General features: G+C 41.6%; 1 protein-coding gene across 1 annotated transcript in view; it reads left to right on the forward strand.

Moving 5' to 3' along the window:
- Positions 1–4,453, forward strand: part of GPC6 (glypican 6) — a 551,499-nt gene extending 547,046 nt beyond the window's left edge. Inside the window, exon 10 of the mRNA XM_075199893.1 lies at positions 1,715–4,453. Within this exon, the coding sequence (XP_075055994.1) occupies positions 1,715–1,920 (206 nt within the window). The 3' untranslated portion in view covers positions 1,921–4,453. The remainder of the gene's footprint in view (positions 1–1,714) is intronic.
- The last annotated feature ends 19,803 nt before the right edge of the window (positions 4,454–24,256 follow it).

The following is a 24,256-nucleotide window of genomic DNA, read 5'->3' on the forward strand; positions in this document are numbered from 1 at the left end:
TCAATCAAGTCTATAAACTCATTTATTATTCTGTTGGTTGGGTTCCCTCTCAACTTTCCGTAGGTAGGTCCATCAGTTAGCAACATATACAGATTTATTCATGATAACGATTGCTCCGCCTTTATCGGCGGGCTTGATAATAATTAAAAACTCTCCTTCGTTTTCAGGATTCCAATGATAGTCTTTCTTGTTTAGTGAGATTACTAGTAATAGTCTTCATAGTCTTCCAAGATTCTACTTCATCTAACACTAATTTCCCAAAAGTTTTTATCTGTCCCTTTCTCATATGGGTAGGATTAAACACAGATATTTTTCTAAACTTATTCTCATTAAGTAATGGTTTATTCAACTCCCTATTGTCTTTTTTTGTGCAAAAAAATTTTTCAAGGAGAGTTTTCTAAGAAATTTTTGAATATACACTAAGAACTGAAAGGGATTCATATTGTTAGTGGAGAAAAATGTTAGGTCATTCTTCAAAGAGGAATCTTCTTCTTTAGATGATGTATATGTACTCAGATTATATATCTTAGTCATATGTTCCCCTTTATGTTCGTCTCTTTTGGATAATTCTTTTATCCGTAATTTCTTCTTTTATTTATACAGCACCTTTTTTCTTTTCCCCTCTTTTACCCGATTGCTTTTGTTGCTGATTCTTAACTTTCAACTTTCTTATTTGTATTTTGTTTTTCTTCCTTTGTACCCTAAAAAATGTTTTCTTTCTCTCTCTTATTCCTCCTAGAATAGTTTAATGCCTGTTCTGACAATTGTGGAAAACATTTATTCATATGCTCTTCTGTTTCATAACTATGTACTGTCAGTCTCATTTAGTGTTTGTGCCCCTAAAATAAGCATAAAAATTATGTCGCTAAAATTAGACTCAACATGCATCCACTCAAAATACAGCAGTAGTACTACAAGGAGCATACGTCAGGCGCATAAATGTGTATATTTACGACCAACAATATCATAGGGCTGCAGCTTGACAGTATTAGATATAAATACAAAGGTTGCATTACTCTATTGGTACATAATATAATGTAATGAAATGTCATATACACAAGAGAGAATAGTGTCTTGGCAGTGCTTTTAACAAATGTAAAAGACACATTTTCCTTAAAAATGTAATTAAATACAAACATTCTTACATCTGTCACTTTATAAATCCAATGGGAATCTTCTTTCCTATAGTTGTCCAAATGAGAGTGACAAATAATAAATCTGAATAGGCAGACACAATTTGAGTGTATTTGGGGATTAGTCCAAGTATCATTATGTTGCATCTCTAGGGGACAAGCTACACTTCCATGTGCTCAACTGTAGTCCCATTTCCACCTCTCTCAGTGTAAGAGGCTGCAATTGTAAAATATGTTGAAATCTATATGTGATATGCACAGTACTTAATCACGTATGTTTATGCCCCACAAATGAATGTACATCCATCTATAAATGAGAACCCTGTATGCACAGTTTAGTAAGAAAACATCACATTCTTTTACAATAAGCAGGGTAACTTAGTAATTTTAAGCATTAAAGCTCAATATGTATTATGTTTTTTTATATAATTTTGGCAATAAAATGTTCATCAATTTAATTAGACAGTATTGTATATTTATATAGTCATATAAATGTAATAGATTCTAATCAGTTGTTAATATTAAAACATTGATATATTTAAAACCAAGCATAATTTTGTCTGTATTTCCTTTACTTAAAGGTGAAGAAACAAGTGGTTCTGGGAGTGGAAGTGGCTGCACTGATGATATTTGTCCAACTGAGTATGACTACATCACCACCACAGAAGCTCAACCTTTTGAACCAGACAGGAGGGAGTTGGAGTATTCTGCAGCATCCCCTCTTAAGCAATCACTTTTTGTACTATTCACACCTATTGTCCTAGTTTTGGAGAGACAATGGAGATAATTTAGATGTTCCAAGGAAAAAACTGTTTTAGTTATGAAAATAGTCAAACTTCTTCTTTTAATACACTTTTGGACAATGGACCATTTCCCCTCCAACTACTTTTCTACGTACACAACAATTTTCTTCATTCTGTACAACAGGAGAAATCTCAGTCCTGATAGCACCACCGTCATTTCCCTTAAATATATGTCTAATTACTTAATTTAGAAATCATTCTTTTAGGACATAAAGTCTAATTGATATCTGAAAAAAATCTAATGCTTTGTTAAAATAATGTCTGTATCTGATATGGACACATTATTTAATTAATGCACATTATTTTTATTTATTTATTTTGTTAAAAAGGGAAAACAGCATTTTTTAATTGAAATCCTTAACTAATATTAAGATTATTTGCAATTTATTTTTATTAACTTTTTGTTTCCTTCTGGTGGAAAAATATGCATATATTAAAGTTGTTTCTAACCTACCAACTTGTGAATTGGAGATTTCAGATTACATGTTTGAAGTAAGGTTGAAAAAAATAATAGCCTGGGCTCTCAAAGCCTCCTCCTTTAGCTATTCACTAAAAGAAAACTTAATTACTCATAGAAGCTGAGTTTAAATAAGCAATGCCACATGGACACTTTTGTTTTTAAACAGACTGATATGTAGCTCTTTAACTTGAAACTGAAGTTGAATTTTAATTTTTCAAATACATTCTCCTATAACTCAGTGTTTACTTTGCAAAATCACTCTGTTCGAAACAGTTGTGTAATTAACATTGCATAACAAATGTCTCAAACATGGAAAGATTTGATTTATATTTCATCCCAGCAGAGTGTTTAACCTAAGAGTCTGTCAGTCATGAAGCTGATCCATGATCCTTTCATCGCAGAGAAAAGAGGTCATGCCTGCTTATAATAAGGGCATTCCAAAGCCTCTCTGCTCTCTAATTATTTTGTCATGTGACTGTGGTTGCCATGGTAATTACAAGACACTGCCAACATTAAATCAATAATATCAGCTTGAATCACAGCTCAAATGAAAAATTAACATTCATTTATGTTAAAAGCACCTTTTTTTAGAGTGTTTTGTAGTTTTAAAATATGTTTCTTAACCATCATGCAGATAGACAACGGTAGCAGGTCATCTAATTATGAAATAAGAAATATAAATAAAATACAGGTAATAAAATAGTGAGCATTTACTTTCAAATATAAATGATAGATTTGTCTACTTCACTTGTATAGGAAAAAGATGGCTTTTGAAATAACATTTAAATATCACCCCCACCCCCAGGCAATATTGGGAGGCTTCACCAATGCTTTTATACAGCTCTAATACCTGCTTAATATATCTACTAATTCTGCCCTATATGATATATCAGGGACATAAGTAAGGACTCCTTTAAGACATTAGTTAGACCATGACAAAATCACACTGATGGATCCCATAGACCTTTCCAAAACAGTATAGATTTTTACTTGAGGCAAAATATCTCAATATCAGTATGGTTAACTAGAGAGTGGCCCTTCATACCCTTTGTTTTCATGTCTGCATTTATTTTGTCTACCTTTTATATCCCTGTTTTATATATGCCTTGTTTTCTCTACTGTACATGGTTGTGGCATCTTGCAATTATACGATAATAATAATATTAACAATAAGAAGGAGGCTTCCCCCTTTGATGGAAGGGGACTATTGTCTTCATGAGATGCCAGTAGGCTGGGATGAATGCTATTTTAGGGATTCCCAAATCCATGCTTCATTAATAAGACTAATGGTGGGTCCCAGGTTCTGGTGACCTCAGGGCAAATGTATTTCACTCCTATAGTTTTTACTGTATTGCAGAGGCATTCCAGAACCCTATCCTGCCTGAGACTGTCTACTGCAGTGCAGCTGCCTACTTCCCTAAGTACTTCTATCCATGTATGCAGCCAGCAGTCAAAGCTTACAAATGTAATAACTACAGGGGGAAGAATACAGTGACAAATATAACACAATGTGTTTCCCTTTGGAGCTTTTAAGAAGAATGCGGCAACTGAGAGTGGGACCAAAGGAACTATAATGAAGTCAGAGACAGTATTCTCCTTCTTTTATATATTCTTCAATCCACTGTCAGTCACTGTGCTCCCACACAATATATGATTTGTCACAGTGTGCTTCTACTTGTGGTCAATGCAGTGGAATGCTGTAACAGGCACTAGGGCAGGTATTGAATGGTCAGTAGGCAAGCCCTAGAATTGTGCCACCTTAGAGAAGGTTCCTACCACATCTAATGGCAGAAACTACCCTGTGCATGTGATCTAACGGCACTGCAACCATGCAGCATGTGTACGTCATATGTGTCTGGACTTACATGGCTGAAGTGGTACCCCTAGTATCACCAAACATTGCAGTGTTTTCTATATGTGTAATGCATTACATCACCTTAAACTGGGTGTATTTTCCACTGTAAAATTCAGTTACAATATGTATGACCTTATTACTACACTGTAGATTTGTAGACTTAACATATAACATGTAAAACAAGCAACAAATGTTAATGGTTTTCAAGAAAAATAAAATAGCACAAACTACAATTTGTTTCAGTCTAAACTATTTTGGGCCTAACAGAATTCATGTTATATAATTCAGAATATTTTGCTTCTAAAAAGGTAAAATCTCTAAACATTTATTGATAGTATTGTATAGTGCTTTGCTAACATGATTATATATGAACTAGAGAACATTTTGTTTTGCAAAGACTATTTTGAATTTCATCATGTATCTTTGCTTTTCTGGAACTTATTCAAGATGTCAGATCTCCATAAATGTTCAGTATGAAAAACAAAACAAAACAAGGCACCCTGACATGCAGGCCCTATGGATGACTAATGCTTTTAATTGACATGCGATAACTGCAGAGGAGTTAAACTGGGTCTTTAAATAAAATAAGAAAATATATTTGTTTTATTATGCTGTAGAATATTTGAATAGTTTTCTAAATGAAGCACAAAAGTGATTTTGAAACAGATGCCTCATTGAAGGCCTGGTTCATTAAGGCACATACATCTTAAATTGTGTTATTTTTTTTAAAATGCACGTAAGTCAGCCCTACACCCATCCATATTCAACAAGGATCTGAAGAAACATCTCTTGTTGAATATGGGTCTAGGTATGTTCTGCTCTTAGAGACAATACACTGTATCTTTTAGATCCCTAATGGTTGAATTGGACGTTGCTGGTGCACTCAAGCTTGGCAAACCCTTACTGCACAATGACTTGCTGTTCCGCCCATGAAAGTGAAGGGCTAACGTAAGATTCCTTTGCATTCGATTAATTGGATGTTGCTGTTTTAGCTGGCATATAGTCTGGTTCTGTGCATGAGCATACCAATTTTAAGCAACATACGACCTGTATCGGCATTTACATTCCATAATGAATCAGGCATCTTGTGTTTATATTGCAGGTAACATAAGGGAATCAATTAAAGATGTTGGCATCATGGCTGTATATGCAACATTGTCAAGTTGCTCTCTGCAGTCATGAATGAAGATGATCAGACTTCTCTGTTATACGTATATATTTTGTTGGCATGTAATTTAGATGCCTTCAAGGTCATTGGCTGCTGACATGCCTATCAAATAAAAAATCCACGCACCAAATGTCATTGACAAATATGCAAAACTATGAATCCACAGCGCAAATGCAATTTATTGTACTTTTGTGACATTGTAAATTTGTTTTTGTGAGGTTGTGTTTACTAATATATCTTATTGTTTCAAGATATTGTCGACTGGTTGGGGTATTCCTTGCTGAATGCAAGCCTCAGTAATGCCCCTTGTATTGCACCCAAATTCATAAATGCTGTTTTGCATTGCAGGACATGATATTTTAGAGAGCTTCAAGAGTTAGAGAATGCATCATTGGGGAAGTTCTGTATCGGACTGGGACAAGAAGGGCCACAGGGGGGAATACAATAGTAGTGGCCCACGAAATATAAAAGATCTTCTTGCATATAGTCATTTAATGAGAAAAAAAGCAACAACCAAAAAAACAACCGAAAATTAAAGGAACATACCCATGTGGTAAATGTAAGGCCTGCAATTTTCTGTTAAACCAAATGTCTATTGTGGATCAATATGGCACAAGATACAAAATAAAATACTTCTTTAATTGTGAGACTAAAGGTGTACAATGTAGATGTTACCTAAAATACATAGGAATGACTGCAACACCTTTTAAAAATCGCATTTTGGAACATTTATGTAATATTAGAACTGCTGATGCAGATCAGAAAAGATTTAAATCTTTGACCTATGTAAAAGGATTTTTAGGGTGATTGTGGTTTTAATCTCCCTAATATTCTGCCAAATGTTTGGATGACCCTTTAATACCGTTAATTATGCAACCAACTCCTCGCAGAGGTACTTCTGATTTAACCTGAGAAATATTATTCTTATTTTCCCTTAAATCCACAGGACCATTATTCACATAATAGATTATGCTCATATCTTCAAGAAAAACTACGCACAAAATATAGTTTCATTTAAAACGTGTTGTATTATTAACATTCTAATTGTAAAACTTATGTATATATTATAAAACAGTAAACAGCATAACAATATTTTACACAAAGTATAGATTTTGGTGCAATACATTACATTTATTGCCTATTATATAAATATACAAGTCATTGTGTCTGTGTAAGTGTATGTGTATGAGTCAAGCTTTACCTATTGTTCCAGGTGTGTGAATGCATTGTTTGTGTGTAGGGGGAGGAGACCTGTGAGGGAGATAGAGACACACACTCAAGCATACATTTTAACCTTCCAAATATTCTCACATACTCTAACAAATTTATCCCTCTATCATTTCATTTCACTTATCTCAGCCATTTTACAAGCATGGAGCTTCTAGATCCATTTCCTCTGTTGTCTGAACTCAGCATGCTCTAGACACATGATGTAGTTAATATGGCAGCAAGGTGAAATACCAACATTTCCAGCAATAAACCACATTATTTCGGAGTTTCAGAGTTGCAAACTACCCTTTAAACCAACAGTCTAACAAAACGTTATATTGAACAATCTGACCACTTCCTGAACAATCCAATCACTTGCTTTGCATCTAAATCCTAATTTTCGTCACAGTTTTCAATAGCAGCATAGCAGACTTTCCAATACCCTCTACACGGTTTCTTCACTTTTCCATGCAATACTTTTCCAACACTACCATTCTATCTAACAAGCAAACTATGCACAACCATTTCCATACACTTACTATACATTTACACTAAACTGCATAAAACTATTTCCATACACGTCTATTACAGTTTATCAAAACTGAGAAAATAGTGTATAGTAACAAGCAGTCCAGCATCAGCTTGAAGCAGAATGAATAGACACCTCACGCATTTTTCACCGTCAACACCTTCATTATCAACCTCCTCCTTATTAGTACATAGTCCAGCACCCAATTTTCAAATACAAACTGACTCCCCTAATGCAATCCATGATTCCCAAGAGGCAACCTTGCACGCTATGGTTGCTACTGCTACTGCTGCTGGGGGTGAAACTTCTATAGAGAAGAGAAGAGAACCAAGAAGAGTAAGTATAGTTTTAAACAACATTTGTTTGTGAAGCAAGCATTTGCAAAAGGAACTAAGTATGACAGCCAGCATTCTGTTGCTCAGTGGATCACTAAAGCCATGACAGCTATGTTAGCATTGGATATGCATCCAATTGCCGCCATCAATGCATAAGGTCTTAGCAGATTAGTTGAGATCATGTGTCCACATTATCAAATTTCTTCTTGATTTCATTTCTTCCAAATAGCAATTCCTCAGCTGTATTGGAAGGTTAAACAAAAAGTAATTCAGTTCCTTGAAAATGGCATTGTATTGTCTGTTAACTATAGATATCTGGAAAAGTGGTGAAACTACATGACCGTGACAGCCCACAGGGTCAGTGTATCACCTTCTGCAACAGTAGTCATCATCAGTCAGCAGCAATACCATCATCTTCCTCATTATTTCAGCATGGTAGTGGTACAGACTTCAGACCTGAATGACTGTTCACTGGATCCAGAGCGCCTGCAATAAGTAACAGCTGTACTTATTATTGTTTTGCTTGAATTATTCTGTTACTTTTTGAGAATAAACATTTGTGCTTTGGAAATCCAAATCGAGATTCGACAATCGTTATTGGATAGCGACAAAACACGCATAACAATTTGGGGGCTCGCGGCAGAGGTTACGTTACCGGATGAAACGCAAGACTAGCGGATTTTGGTTCCCCAACAAAGGGTGGAGAGGCGTCATATACGGGTAAGAACGCAATGTGTTCAAAACCTGTTTATTGTGAAACCAAATGTGTTGTGAAACCAAATGTCCGTTTTTGCATAATGTGAAGTAGCGCTAACGTGAATTTAGGGGGACAAAAGAGAAAACTGTTTCTTTTTATTGTCATATTGCATTTTTAATGTATTGCATTGCCTAGCGTATGTGCATTTCCTGCTCAGCGTATGTGAACTTCCGGTACAGTTGCCACGTGTTTAAACAATCATTTTGATAGTTGTTGTTGAAGTCGTATATATAATAATAATAACATTTAGTGTCAGCAACCTGATTTGCAATATTATTATATATTATTGTTATAATACATATTATTATATTGAGGAATTGCTGGTATAATACTGTTAAAAGGCTAGGAACTATATCTTGTGCAAATATCTCTTCTGAGAAAATAAATCCGGGATTCATTGTAAGCCATTGACCTCTGTGATGACATCATTTTGTAAACACACCCACCATTGTGAAAGTTTTTAAATTGACCTGCAGTCAATTGAGTGCAGGCATTCTGCTAAGACTCTTGGGGCTAGATTTACTAGCAGGCGTGATGCATGGCGCATCGCGGCGGTTTTCAGGCAGGTGTGCATTGCAAACAGCCAGATTTACTAATGGGCGCATTTCATCTTCAATTTGAAGCCGCCGGCGATGTCACGGTGGGATATAATGCTCAAAGGCGCCAGCGGCTTTGAATAGAACATGGCGCTTTTGCTTTAAATGACGGCGCTTTCGTGTGAAGGCGGTTTTTTTGAAAATTACACCTGTCTCATGGCCTGTTACTATTGGCTATTTTCAAAGTCAGGAGATTTGACATGACAAGCCCTATATAAACCACTGGCCTGACACTTTTTCTTTGATAGGGTTTTGTGAGAGGAGTTTGGAGGATTGTGGTTTGGTGACAGTTGGTGAGAGTTGGAGTTTGGTGGATTGGTGAAGCGATATCTGATTGAAGTGTGAGTAGTCCTGTGGTATTTTTCTGTTTTGTACATTTATTTTCTCATTTATTTTTCTGTCTTGTATTTTTTGTATTTGACTTGTCCTTTGTCTGTGTTACTTGTGTGTGACTGTGTTGAGAGTGTGTCTGTAGTTAGTCTAGTTTGTCAGTCCTTCAGTGTTTTGTGTTTCTCTGTTTTCTGTGTGAAAATGTCCAGAGATAAGAGGGGAGAAGAGGCTGAGGAGAGGGAGATGGAGCTGGAGGGGGCAGAGAAGGGAGGGGGAGACTGTGAGAAGTGAGGAGATGGCAGGAAGACTTAGACAGGGAGGAATGTCCGTCGTTTCTCACATGATGAGAATTGTGTGTTGGTGCACCACATAGTTCCCTGCTATGAGGTCATCCTAGGCAACCTGGCAGCCCGGACTCCTCTAAGGCGGCGTCACCAACTGTGGGGGAGAGTTTGCGATGCTGTGAACGCGGTGGGCCCACTAAAGAGGACAGTGGCGCACTGCCGCAAGCGATTTTCAGACATTAAGAGGAGGTTGAAAGAAAAAATGGCCCAGGAAAGGAGGTCCACAAGACGCACGGGTGGTGGCCCCCCTCTTTGCATTGAATATACCAGCTATGAGGAGGAGCTGCGGCAGATAATGCCCCGTGAAATAGTGGAGGGAATTAATGTGCAAGACACAGATTCGCCCTCGTTTGCCCAAGGAGTTGGTGAGTTATTTGTCTTTTTTGCGATAACAATATTGAAAATGTGTTTTTATTTTAAAAGTGCCTTTTTTATTTTAAAAGTGCCTTTTTTTACTCAATCAGTATTTAAAGGGCAATAATGTTGTTTAGAACTGTTTTTTAATGTGCAAACACATGTTTTCCAAAGATTTTTTATTTCTAAATTGCTTTTTGCTGCAAATACATTGTATGCTTTTTCTAATACATCCAGATTCGCCAGGCCCGCAGTTCAGTCCCAGTCCGAGACCTACACCTCCACCTTCAGTCAGAGATTCGGGCACAGAAGAGCAAGCAGGTGTGTGATTTTTGTTTTTGTGCTAAATAATGGAGTTAATTGATTTTCTGTGCAATGTTTTTTTGGTTTTTTTATATGGTTTGCTATGCTAACTTAGGGCTACATTTACTAAACTGAGATGTTGCCTAGAGCAACCAATCTGAATATACCTTTACTTTATTTATTGCATTATACAAAAAGAAAACTAAAATCTGATTGGTTGCTATAGGCAACATCTCCACTTTTTCAAACACGCAGTTTAGTCAAAATACCCCAGCATGTACTACACAGAGGGAGTACTAAAATAGGATTAGTTTACCCCAAAGCACGGTCTAGCCAGATTTTGCGTAATAAATCCTAATATTTGTAGGTTAAAAATACTTTGCTTTTTCAACCCCCGCAACCATACATAGTCCAAATGATAATGGGTATTAAAAGGATAATAAGTGCATCCTTAAGCAGGTAGCATAGGACAAGAAATCAGGAATGCAAACATTGTGAAACAATCTGTAGTTGCTAAAGATTATTCTTTCCTATCCAGTGTTCAGAATGCAATATACAAACATATTATATCCTATATACTTACCGTCATTTTTCATACACAGGGCCGTCTTCATACCAGGCACCTCACCCGGAGTCCCTGCAAATGTCCCCTGAGCCAAATGATCAAACCATCATCACCCTGGAAACAGTGGATGCCCCTGTGTCTGGCCTCCAGGATGTTTCACCTGGCCCTGCTGAACAGCCAGAACACCAGCAACCTGCACCTCCAAGTATGGACCCAGCCAGAGAAATGGCGCTGTCTATTGGCGCTTTCCAGCAGCAGCAAACAATATTCATGCAAAGCCAAACTCGCCACATGTCCCAAATTGCGGCCCAGTTGAGGTGGATACACCGCACAAATAGCCAAATCCCTGCTGCAATCAACCGTCTGGCTAATGCATGGGAACAATCAAATCTGCAGATGGCCCAAATGACTGGGGCTGTGGAGGCATTACATTCTTCCGTTCGCAAGGGGAATGCGAACGTGACCCGGCTGGCAGGGCAACTACAGCAGGAACTCATTGCCCGCTTGCCTGCACCTTTTTCATCGGCCACCACCAGTACTGCTAGTACGCCAAGCAGATCGGGACAGAGTACTTCTCCAAGGAGAAGTGCTCGCACCAGGGGTAGGCGAGGGAGAGGAGAGAGTGGGGCAACACATAGCGATATGTCAGCAAAAAGGCGTCGCTAGCGCTAAACCATTCTTATTACCTAATGTTTTGTTCAGTTTGTGTAAGCATTATACTTTATTATTTATTGTGTTGTACTGCAATAAATGCAGTTAAATTTCTATGGTGTCAGTGTTTCTTTTCTGCTAATTAAACAAGAGTATACTGATGTTTAAAAAAACTATGCACTCAAATCACTTACACATTGACCTCTGACTGTCACTTTCCAGGGATGTTCCCTTTCCCCTCTCTGCCTTGCCCTACACTGGCTCCCCATTCCTTACAGAATCCTTTTCAAACTCCTAACCGTCACTTTCAAGGCTCTCTCCCAGTCGACCGCCCCCTATATCTCTAACCTCCTCTCTATTCACACCCCTGCCCGCCCCCTGCGCTCGGCCAATGCCTCTCCTCCACTCTGATCACCTCTTCCCACTCCAGAATCCAAGACTTCTCCCGTGCTGCCCCCCTTCACTGGAACGACCTCCCTCGCTCCATCCGTCTTTCTCCCAATTCGGTCTCCTTCAAGAAGGCACTCAAAACTTACCTGTTCCTAAAGGCTTACCAACCTTCCACCTAACCTCTCCTCCACCAGTTCTTCCCCTCTCTCCTCCCAGCCCCCCTGCTCTCTCCCCACTTACTTCAACTTGCTCCCTGTGTGCCTGAGTTCTGTCTACCCTCCTTTAGGATGTAAGCTCATTTGAGCAGGGCCCTCTTCCCTTTGTTCTCCCTACCTGCTCTTCTGCTCTGTCTTTACTGCATTAGCCTGCCTGGAGTCTCTGAAGTTTTGGTATTTTTTGTTTACTGTGTGTAATGTTTCACCTTGGTTAGTCTACTGTTTGTGCTGTGTACGGCGCTGCGGAACTCTTGTGGCGCCTAACAAATAAAGGATAATAATAATAATAATAATACCACATGAGGAGTACACACTATCCTCTTTTTAAAAGGTTCCAATGTAGAAAACAATTTAAATAAAAAAAAACATTGCACTCACATCAAACACATTTTAGAGCAATAAATGTTTTTCCTATTCTGCACTTACATGTGAAGTAGTTTGTAATGAGACGGACTCTAATCTGCCTTCCGCCCTCTGTGCTCTGCACATCACCAGATGTGACACGGACCCCTTCTTCTTCACTGTCTACTGCAATAATCGGTGGGGTAAGTTGATGTAATGCTAGATTATGTATCAAACAGCCAGCCAGGATAATATCATACCCCTTTTCAGGTGCATACATAGCCACCCAACCAGATTATTCTAGTAACCTGAACCTAGTTTACCAAAGTACAAAGGTACGCTATAACACACCTCTACTAGTGGGTATGTGCCTCATTAAATTTGTGCTGTGCAGATGTGTGAGGATGCAGCAGAGGAGTCATCAGCCAGAAACCCATTCTTTATTGAGCACATTTAGAATTGCTTTTACACTTTGTTAAGGCAATTGTTGCAGTATTAAAATAAAAAACAACAAATGTTTAAATCAGTAAATAAATTGCATGGTGGGAAAATACAAGAGAAAAAGAAACCAAAAAAACACTGCAATTACAAGACACTGGCCTTTTAACATATACAATCCCAAAGGAGCAAACTTTGTACATGAAATGGCCCTTTCCCTTCTGTTCTGATTGACCAAATACCTGAAACAGCACACTGTTTGAACAATCTCGCCGCTCACAAGCAGCGCTTTCATTTTGGTCTTTTGAATGGCGGTTTTCCGGCGGCTTTATAAACCCCCTAATAGCAAATCCGGCTGTTTGTATTTATAACATTGTTGAAACCGTCATGGCGCTTTATACAGAGGCGGGTTTGAAAACATCATTTCTGGCCGTTTGGACAGCGGGTTTAGCCTTAGTAAATCCGGCGGTGGCTAAACCGCCGCCAAACCCGCCGAAAGTCGGCGGGTTTATAAACACGCCTGATAGTAAATCTAGCCCTTGGTCTGTCTCCTGTATGGTAACTATGCAGCTTAAGATCTAAAAATGAAGTAAATCTCTTTTTATTGCAAAATCTACAATTTGAACTGGACAATATTTATTTATTTTGGAAATTACCTTAACATTCTTATATACGCATAATATAATCACTTGTGAAAGCCTCTGAAACGTTATTACTATTGTTGGGAACTTTGAGTTTCTGCGCAGAAAAGGTGTATGTTGTGTGATTTTGTGATTTCAATACACTAAAGTTTGATCTATTGTTGAATAGAGTGTCAGTTGCTGTCTGACGAGGCAGATGCCCAACTGGTGACCGGTATATTAGGCAGATATACCGAAGGCGAAAACAAAGGAGGTTTTCGCCAAGCGCGCCCAATAGATCGCAAGGTTTACTGATAATTAGTATTAGTAAGCAGTGCGATCTGACCGCACGGTAAGGACAACCGTGATTGTGAATTGGGAGAGCAGCTTGGAGGAATTATATTGAAAAGGCAGTTTGTTTGTATCGACTTTGTGCTACCAGTGATATAAAAACTCAACAGATTTGGTGGTAGAGCCAGGGTATCGAGGAGCCGATAGAACTGTGGCCCACATTGATATTTCTGTGTTAGGGGTCCTCGTCTGGTGCGGGAGGAAGCAAGTGGACGCGGCTTGAGGAAATACGTCCACGGCCATTAGAGATCTCTAGCGGTAGATTGTTTGTAGCAACAGGGTTGAAAGTGTTTGTGGAAGAGACAGAGTACTGCGGTATTATTTGTGGTCCACATAGATTGGCACTGTTCAACATGGGTGCTAAGCATACGCTAGAGAAGGTCAAGGTACTGCCTAAGGAAGGGCCTATTGGTTCAGCGAGGTTTCTTATGTGTAAGAAATATGTTGAATACGCAACGTCATATTGCGACACGTGGGTCAAGATGACCAAGGATTGTGTTAGGCCTTTCCCAACAATAAGAAGTTTTAATTCAGAGGTACAAAATAATGTAAAAGATAAAGTGTGGTTGATTAAGTCAGCAAAAGTGAGAAATATACATAATGATTGTTTGAAATTGTGGCAAATGGAAGGCAACACGTGTCAGAGCAGCGAGTGCACAGCGAAAGTAGGCGTGGCAAAAAGCGCGCGCACAGCGGAAGTAGCCATTCAGAAGCGTGGAGAACTTAGCGCAAGCGCGCCCCCGCCACCCTATGTCGGGAGGAGTAAGTGCAGTCGTTATTAAAAATGAAAAAAGGGAAATTGCTAAGTTATATCCTGTTTTAAGTTAGTTTAAAGATGAACCCACTGTAATATCAGCCATTGCCCATGCTGTTAATATGCTAGAGGTTCAGTGTAAGTATTGAAAGGGGGCAATGGCTGAGATAGGTGAGAGTAGTGGAGTGACCGCTAGGAAGGATATCATCCAAGGTACTGAAATAGTCAATCCTGTAGTTAATCCTGAAGATAGTGAACCGGTGGGTACGTATCCAGTCTGCACAATATCAGTTCCCAATGGGAAGGCGGATAAGGATGGTATAGTTCCTGTAAGAAATGTTACAATGCATTGTCCTTGGACTAGATCAGAATTACGTTCCATTATGACTGAATTACCAGATCCTAGAAAAGAGTTGGCTAAGTGACAGAAGTTTGTTAAAGACTTAGGAAATGCACACGAACCAACCAATAAGGATTGGCGTGTAGTGTTGAGGGTATGTCTTCCTCCCAATACTAACATACAAAAATGTATTAAAGATTGTTTGTTGGAGGGAGACGACACCTTGACAGATGAGGTTAATCAAGAGAATATAGAACAAATTGTCAGACATTTAGCCATCTATTTTCCAGTAGTAGTAAATTGGAGTAAAATTTTCACCATTAAACAGAAAGATAGTGAAACAGCATCAGATTACTTCACTAGAGGTCTAACAACGATAGCACGGTTCACTGGGATATCAAACATAGGTGAGGATCCACATCACAGAGAGGTGGCTGTGGGAGTATTATCGAATGGTCTTAGGGAAAATTTAAAGACGAGAGTACAAACCACATTACCTAATTGGAGAGGCATCACAGTAGATTCTCTTAGGGAGTCTGCTGTGAAGCATGACAAAAACCTTTTTAGAAAAAAGGAAGAGAAAAGTGATAGGTTAATGACGGTAAGTATACAAGTTCTAGAGGAAATGCATACACGACCACCAGCATACAACCCACATAACAAGAAACATAAAAAAGTCAGGTGTTTCAACTGTAACGAAGGAGGACATTTCCTGAATGATTGTAAAAAGGAAAGATTCAATAAACATAAGGGTGGGTCATGCAGATATCCTCCAAGAAGGAATTCACATAGACTAGAAGACTCAAACCTGCCCGCGTATGTTATAGCAGCAAATACTGCGCGGGAAAGTGATAGTCACCGCTAGGGGTCAGGTCATACCTGTAGTCTACAGCCAGTGAGGTTAACTGAGAGTCTAATGGAAGAATCTACAATGATAGTTGACATAGCAAACTTTTCTTGTAGATACAGGGGAGGCCAGATCTGTGATAACCTCTCCTTTCAATCTACAGGTAACTAGTAAAACTATTCCAGCTATGGGGGTAACGGGAAGAGTTTTACATTATCCTTTAACTAAACCCACAGAAGTTAGTATCGGGCCTCTGCATACCAGGCATTCGTTTCTCTTGGCTGCAGCAGCTCCTACTAACTTGTTAGGAAGAGACTTGTTATGTAAAATGGGGTGTGTCATATTCTGTACCCCAGATGGTGTATTCCTAGATATACCAGAGAAGGTCGCACATGAGGTACAGGATATATTAGACACCCCACAAGGGTTAATGTTGCACTCTACTGTTATAGAACAAAGTCCATCTCAAGTAAAGGGGTGTCACTCACCGGACCGTGAGTGCCTCTTCCCGGACATTTAGGAACCGTGGTCGTCCACCATCCGGAGGGTCTGCGCATGCGCAGCCCTTTTCTATACTTCAGTGTATACCCCTTTAACTCAATTGGCAGATCAGGCAACCTCCCTATATTAAGCACCTGTGGTCAATACCACGTGGCCTGATCTTGGAGTCTCATTCCTCATGAGTCTCTGAAGGTGTTCCTGTATTACTTGTGTATTCAGTGCTGCTGATTCCTGTGGTTCCCAAACCACTTCTACTACTGTGGTTCCATACCACTTCTACCATCAACTGTATCATCATGACTGTTTGCTGATTCCTATCCGCTGCCTCCGTGCACTACAGTCTTCTACACCACTTCAATGTTATTTTATATCAATGTGACTGTTTGCTCATTGCTATCCGCTGCCTCCGTGCACTCCAGCTTTTACCTCACTCACCTGCTTCTCATCAAGTCTGTTTGCTGATTACTATCCGCTGCCTCCGTGCACTACAGTCTCCTGCTTGCAACTCGTCTGTGTTCAACATCGTGACTGCCAGCTGATTTCTATCCGCTGCCTCCGTGCACTACAGTCTCCTGCTTGCAACTCGCCTGTGTTCAACATCGTGACTGCCAGCTGACTACTATCCGCTGCCTCTGTGCACTACAGTCTCCTGCTTGCAACTCGCCTGTGTTCAACATCGTGACTGCCAGCTGATTACTATCCGCTGCCTCCGTGCACTACACTCTCATCTCATCTTTGCTGTGACTTCCTCGAGACTGCCGCTTTTCATTACCATCTGCTACACTTCGTGATCTACAGCTCCTGCCCTGCGCTGCACTCCTGTTTCCCATCGCTGTTGGTTCCTGTGGTTGCTACTGGTTACCTCCGTGTGCCGCTCAGTCCTGCCGCTGTGGTCAGCGCTATCGTCCATCTCCTGCTGATCCACTCTCCACGCCTTCACGTGTTCCACTGGCCTCTACCCTCCTGTCAGCATTGGATTTGTATCTCTTCTACTACCCTCTGCTGGATCATCTCCATTCTCCTGGGTTTCCTATGAGTCCAGTTCCACGTGTTGCTGACTCCTGTGGATTCGTGTCCCTGTCGGTCTACTCACCTGTGCGCTGCACCTGCTAGACCGCTGCTTCTCCTATCCAGGGACTTCCTATCCAGTCGGCCTCCAGCCGCTCAGGTACCGCTGCAATCCCATCTGACTGCTACTGCTGAACCACGGTATGCATACTTCTCATTGACTGTGCTGTGTATTGCATATCTTGCTGGACTGTGTTTGGTTCTCTCTGGAGTCTGCTATCCGCTGAGTCTATTGCCATCATTGACTGTGTTATCATTGTGCTGGACTACTTCAAGAGACTTTCTAGATTGCAGACCTGATCAGTCATTTACATATATATATACCTATATTGTGCATATTACTGTGGATCGTGTATAAGGTGCCTGTGTATATCCTGTGTTGCAGTCTTCCCCCGTGCATCTCCTCACATATATATGCAGTGGTACAACTTGCTGATGCCAGACCACTGATCCCTGTTTCCGGTATCACCTGTTCCATTATCCTCTCACATAGCAGTGGTACAACTTGCTACCGCAGACCACTGACTACCTGGATACCTCCACTTGGATTCCATTCCTTCACTCAGACAGCGGTACAACTTGCTACCCGCAGACCGCTGACTCTCATCACCTCCTTGTTTCTGTTGGACATTCCTCCTCACTATAGCAGTGGTACAACTTGCTATCGCAGACCACTGACTACCTTCACTTGTCCTTGTCCATACAGTTCCTTGTGTATCATTACCTCATTATTACCAGTGTTGCTAGTCATAGACTTTCCTGAGCATCTCATCGGCCATCATTTCATGTTCCGTGATCACCCAGCTACCAGAGTACCCTATTACCATCTACATTGCTCTGGTAAGCCTACCATCTGGTGATCCCTGGGTAAAGACTCCTAGTGCCCGTGACAGTAAGATCAGGCCATGACAGACCCAGATACGGAACCTACAGCCAAAGAGATGCTGCGGCATCTGGTTACCCGTATTGAGCAACAGGAAGTTCGCCAACGGCATTTACTGCGGTGTTACCAGGCGTTAGCTTCCCAAAGAACGTCCGTGCAAGATGCCACAACTACTGTTGATGCTCCTGTGCCTTCCTCCGTTTCCCCAGTGCCATCCCAGGTGTTTACGGCTTCCACGCTTCACCTGCCTACTCCGTCAAAATACGATGGAGACCCCAAAACTTGTAGGGGTTTTCTTACTCAATGCTCAGTTCATTTTGAGCTCCAACCTCAAAATTTTTCTACCCATCGTTCCAGAGTGGCCTATCTTATTTCATTGTTTTCTGGACAAGCTCTCGCATGGGCTTCCCCTCTGTGGGAAAGAAACGATCCATTGTTACAGGATAGTGCCGAATTTATTTCCACGTTCCGAAGTGTATTCGATGAACCAGGTCGTGTTATTTCCGCTGCATCCAGCATTCTCCGTCTTCGCCAAGGATCTCGCACTGTGGCTCAGTACGTCATTCAATTTAGGATCTTAGCCTCTGAACTTCAGTGGAACACTGAAGCATTAATTGCCGCCTTCTGGCAGGGGCTTTCCGATAAAATTAAAAACGCACTGACTTCACAAGAACTACCCTCCTCTTTAGAAGATTTGATCTCTCTTTGCCATCGGGTAGACCTGAGGTTTCGTGAAAGAGAACCTGAGAAAACAACTTCGGTTAAAACACCTCCTCTCTCAAATCCTCAATTTCACCCAGCTTCATCTCCGGTGATACCCATGGAGATAGGTCGCTCCAAATTAACTTTAGAGGAGAGGGACCGAAGAATAAAGAATAGACTTTGTATCTATTGTGCCGATTCTACGCATATGCTCAATTCTTGTCCCAGGAGATGCCGGGCTCTAACCAATACTGGGGAGATAAGGTTAGGGTTCCTGCAGTCCTCTCCATCGTCTATGAAATCTAAAGTCTGCGCTTTTGATGTGACTATTTCCTTTGCTACCAAAACCTTTGAGTCACAGGCATTGATTGATTCCGGAGCAGCAGGAAATTTTATTTCCAAATCATTAGTAAATCAATGGTCCCTACCAGTGATTACTTTGAAAACACCGATTACTGTGACTGCTATGGATGGATCACGTCTCATCAATGGTCTCATCACCCAGAGTACGTCTCCAGTAACGCTTCAGATTGGTGGATTACACCATGAAGAGATTTCGTTTTTAATTCTTCCTGTTACGACAAGTCCGATTGTCTTAGGCCTTCCATGGCTTCAGTGTCATTCTCCCCAGATTGACTGGCGCACTTCTCAAGTTATATCTTGGGGAGCTGAATGTCATCATCGTTGCCTCTCTCAAGTGGTTTCATTCAAAAGACAGCATTCGTCTATTCCACCAGGGCCTCCTCCACAGGATCCTTCATCTACGGATCTGTGTGATAAGGTTCAGTCTGAACGCCTTCCTCCTCATCGGGCGTTCGTGACGTCATCGGACGTTGAGGATGGATCTCAGGAGTCATCTTCAAAAAGTCAAGTGCTGGTGGTTCACGGTCACCATCCGTCTTTTCCGGAATTTCCTGCCCTCCCGCCCACCCAAGTTCCTGCGGTGGAGACGGCTTGTCAGACCTTTAAAAATATCTGGTCTCAGGTCAAAACCTGTTTGAAGAAAACATCTATCAAATATAAATCTTTCGCTGATAAGAAGAGGCGGGCTATTCCACCACTAAAAATTGGAGATCGTGTCTGGTTATCCACAAAAAATATTCGTTTGAAGGTTCCATCCATGAAATTTGCCCCTCGTTTTATTGGTCCATATAGGATCATTCAAGTTATCAATCCAGTATGTGTGAAACTCCTTCTTCCTAAGAGTCTTCGGATTTCTAATGCCTTCCATGTATCCTTGCTCAAACCTCTTATTATCAACCGTTTCTCAACTCCTCCCTCAGCTCCGCAGCCAGTTCAAGTTCATCAGGAGGAGGATTTTGAGATTACCGAGGTACTAGATGCAAAAATTTCGCGAGGAGTCCTCCACTTCCTCGTTCATTGGAGGGGCTTTGGTCCTGAGGAGCGCTCTTGGATCAAAGCTGAAGATCTTAATGCGCCTGCCCTTTTGAAGAAGTTTTACTCCAAAAATCCGGACAAGCCCGGTTCCAGGCGTTCTGTGCCCACCTTTAAAAGGGGGGTACTGTCACTCACCGGACCGTGAGTGCCTCTTCCCGGACATTTAGGAACCGTGGTCGTCCACCATCCGGAGGGTCTGCGCATGCGCAGCCCTTTTCTATACTTCAGTGTATACCCCTTTAACTCAATTGGCAGATCAGGCAACCTCCCTATATTAAGCACCTGTGGTCAATACCACGTGGCCTGATCTTGGAGTCTCATTCCTCATGAGTCTCTGAAGGTGTTCCTGTATTACTTGTGTATTCAGTGCTGCTGATTCCTGTGGTTCCCAAACCACTTCTACTACTGTGGTTCCATACCACTTCTACCATCAACTGTATCATCATGACTGTTTGCTGATTCCTATCCGCTGCCTCCGTGCACTACAGTCTTCTACACCACTTCAATGTTATTTTATATCAATGTGACTGTTTGCTCATTGCTATCCGCTGCCTCCGTGCACTCCAGCTTTTACCTCACTCACCTGCTTCTCATCAAGTCTGTTTGCTGATTACTATCCGCTGCCTCCGTGCACTACAGTCTCCTGCTTGCAACTCGTCTGTGTTCAACATCGTGACTGCCAGCTGATTTCTATCCGCTGCCTCCGTGCACTACAGTCTCCTGCTTGCAACTCGCCTGTGTTCAACATCGTGACTGCCAGCTGACTACTATCCGCTGCCTCTGTGCACTACAGTCTCCTGCTTGCAACTCGCCTGTGTTCAACATCGTGACTGCCAGCTGATTACTATCCGCTGCCTCCGTGCACTACACTCTCATCTCATCTTTGCTGTGACTTCCTCGAGACTGCCGCTTTTCATTACCATCTGCTACACTTCGTGATCTACAGCTCCTGCCCTGCGCTGCACTCCTGTTTCCCATCGCTGTTGGTTCCTGTGGTTGCTACTGGTTACCTCCGTGTGCCGCTCAGTCCTGCCGCTGTGGTCAGCGCTATCGTCCATCTCCTGCTGATCCACTCTCCACGCCTTCACGTGTTCCACTGGCCTCTACCCTCCTGTCAGCATTGGATTTGTATCTCTTCTACTACCCTCTGCTGGATCATCTCCATTCTCCTGGGTTTCCTATGAGTCCAGTTCCACGTGTTGCTGACTCCTGTGGATTCGTGTCCCTGTCGGTCTACTCACCTGTGCGCTGCACCTGCTAGACCGCTGCTTCTCCTATCCAGGGACTTCCTATCCAGTCGGCCTCCAGCCGCTCAGGTACCGCTGCAATCCCATCTGACTGCTACTGCTGAACCACGGTATGCATACTTCTCATTGACTGTGCTGTGTATTGCATATCTTGCTGGACTGTGTTTGGTTCTCTCTGGAGTCTGCTATCCGCTGAGTCTATTGCCATCATTGACTGTGTTATCATTGTGCTGGACTACTTCAAGAGACTTTCTAGATTGCAGACCTGATCAGTCATTTACATATATATATACCTATATTGTGCATATTACTGTGGATCGTGTATAAGGTGCCTGTGTATATCCTGTGTTGCAGTCTTCCCCCGTGCATCTCCTCACATATATATGCAGTGGTACAACTTGCTGATGCCAGACCACTGATCCCTGTTTCCGGTATCACCTGTTCCATTATCCTCTCACATAGCAGTGGTACAACTTGCTACCGCAGACCACTGACTACCTGGATACCTCCACTTGGATTCCATTCCTTCACTCAGACAGCGGTACAACTTGCTACCCGCAGACCGCTGACTCTCATCACCTCCTTGTTTCTGTTGGACATTCCTCCTCACTATAGCAGTGGTACAACTTGCTATCGCAGACCACTGACTACCTTCACGTGTCCTTGTCCATACAGTTCCTTGTGTATCATTACCTCATTATTACCAGTGTTGCTAGTCATAGACTTTCCTGAGCATCTCATCGGCCATCATTTCATGTTCCGTGATCACCCAGCTACCAGAGTACCCTATTACCATCTACATTGCTCCGGTAAGCCTACCATCTGGTGATCCCTGGGTAAAGACTCCTAGTGCCCGTGACAAGGGGATGTTGCTGGAAATACCAGGTTCACTATGGACCAGAGATGGACAGGACACTGGACTGATGGCAAATGTAGCTCCTGTAATGGTAAATCTAAAAAGTGGTAGGATAGCTCCAAAAATCCCACAGTACCCATTAAAACCGGAGGTGGAACTAGGGGTATATTCTGTTATTGAGAGGCTGTTGCAACAAGGGATTTTAATTCGTACATCCAGCACAGCAAATAGTCCCATTTTCCCTGTGAAGAAGAGTGGGGGGAGGGGCTATAGATTAGTCCAGGACTTAAGGGGAATTAACAAAGTTGTTGAGAGAGTCAATTCCCCGTAGTGCCCAATCCAGCTGTCATCCTCATGCAGATTCCACCGTCTGCTAGTCATTTTACTGTCATTGATTTATGTTCTGCTTTCTTCTCAGTCCCTCTTCACCCTGACTGCCAATACCTATTTGCATTCTCCTACAGGGGGTGCAACATACATGGACCAGACTTCCCCAGGGGTTCATTGACAGCCCCAGTATTTTCTCCCAAGCCTTACATGACTGTTTACAATCCTTTCCAACCTAGCAATGGGTCTGTTCTAATTCAATATGTGGACGATTTATTGTTGTGCTGTGATTATTTTATTTCATGTTTACATGATACTAAATTGTTGTCGCTCCATCTCTCGCAAACAGGGCACAAGGTGGCAAAGGACAAGTTACAGCCATGTCAGACGAAGGTCAAATACTTAGGACACTGTCTCACCCAGGGGCTAAGACACTTGATGACTGACAGAATTGAGGCCATACAACACATGATTCTGCCACAGAGCCAGAAGCAAATCTGTACCTTCTTGGGATGTGTGGATACTGTAGATCCTGGATCCCAGGTTTTTCTATTCTGGCAATACTATTGCAGGAGCTAGTCTCTTCCTCAAAACCAGAACGTGTTGTACACACAGAGGAGTCTGAGCAAGCGTTCTTTAATCTGAAAGATAGTCTGACTAGAGCACCTGCATTGGGAATACCTGATTATGAAAAGCCTTTTGAGCTATACTCTACGGAAGCTGATGGTTGTGCAGCAGGTGTCCTCACGCAGAAACATGGTGACGCTAACAGACCAGTAGCATACTACAGTGCACAATTGGACACTGTGGCAAGATCACTCCCAACATGTCTCAGAAGTGTAGCAGCAACTGCTCTTCTGGTAAGTAAGAGCGAGGACGTAGTATTAGGACATGATTCAACTGTCTATACACCCCATGCTGTATCAGCTCTGTTAAATTCAGCTCAAACCAGACATGTCTTTTCAGCTAGATTCACAAAATGGGAACTAGCTCTGATGGCACCCTCAAACATCACCATCAAACGATGTAGCACCTTAAATCCAGCTACATACCTTCCATATGTGTCTGAAAAGACACAAAGGGTGGGAGGTGAGGAGACCCTGGGTGGTGATGAGTTTGGCAAGAGTACTGATACGCATGATTGTATGGAATACCTGAACCAGACCTTTACTGCAAGGCCCAACATACGTGACACCCCCTTAGAAAATCTAGATTTTACATTTTATACAGATGGGAGTTGTCATAGACAGACAGAGACAGGAGAACTATGTACTGGTTATGCTATTGTAGATGATCAGGATGTTATAGAAGCTAGATCACTTGGCCCACCTCACTCAGCCCAGGTGGTTGAACTATTAGCATTAAGGAGAGCATGTGAATTGGCAAAGGGTAAATCAGCTAATATATATACTGACTCCAGGTATGCCTACGGGGTAGCGCACGATTTTGGGGCCCTTTGGCGTCTTAGAAACTTTACGACAGCAGCAGGCACGTCAGTGGCACACTCACAACACATAAAAGGACTTTTGACAGCGATACAGTTACCCAGGACAGTAGCCGTCATAAAATGTAAAGCCCACACCAC

Source organism: Mixophyes fleayi, chromosome 2 (assembly GCF_038048845.1).
Source record: "Mixophyes fleayi isolate aMixFle1 chromosome 2, aMixFle1.hap1, whole genome shotgun sequence".
Taxonomy (NCBI): Eukaryota; Metazoa; Chordata; class Amphibia; order Anura; family Limnodynastidae; genus Mixophyes; species Mixophyes fleayi.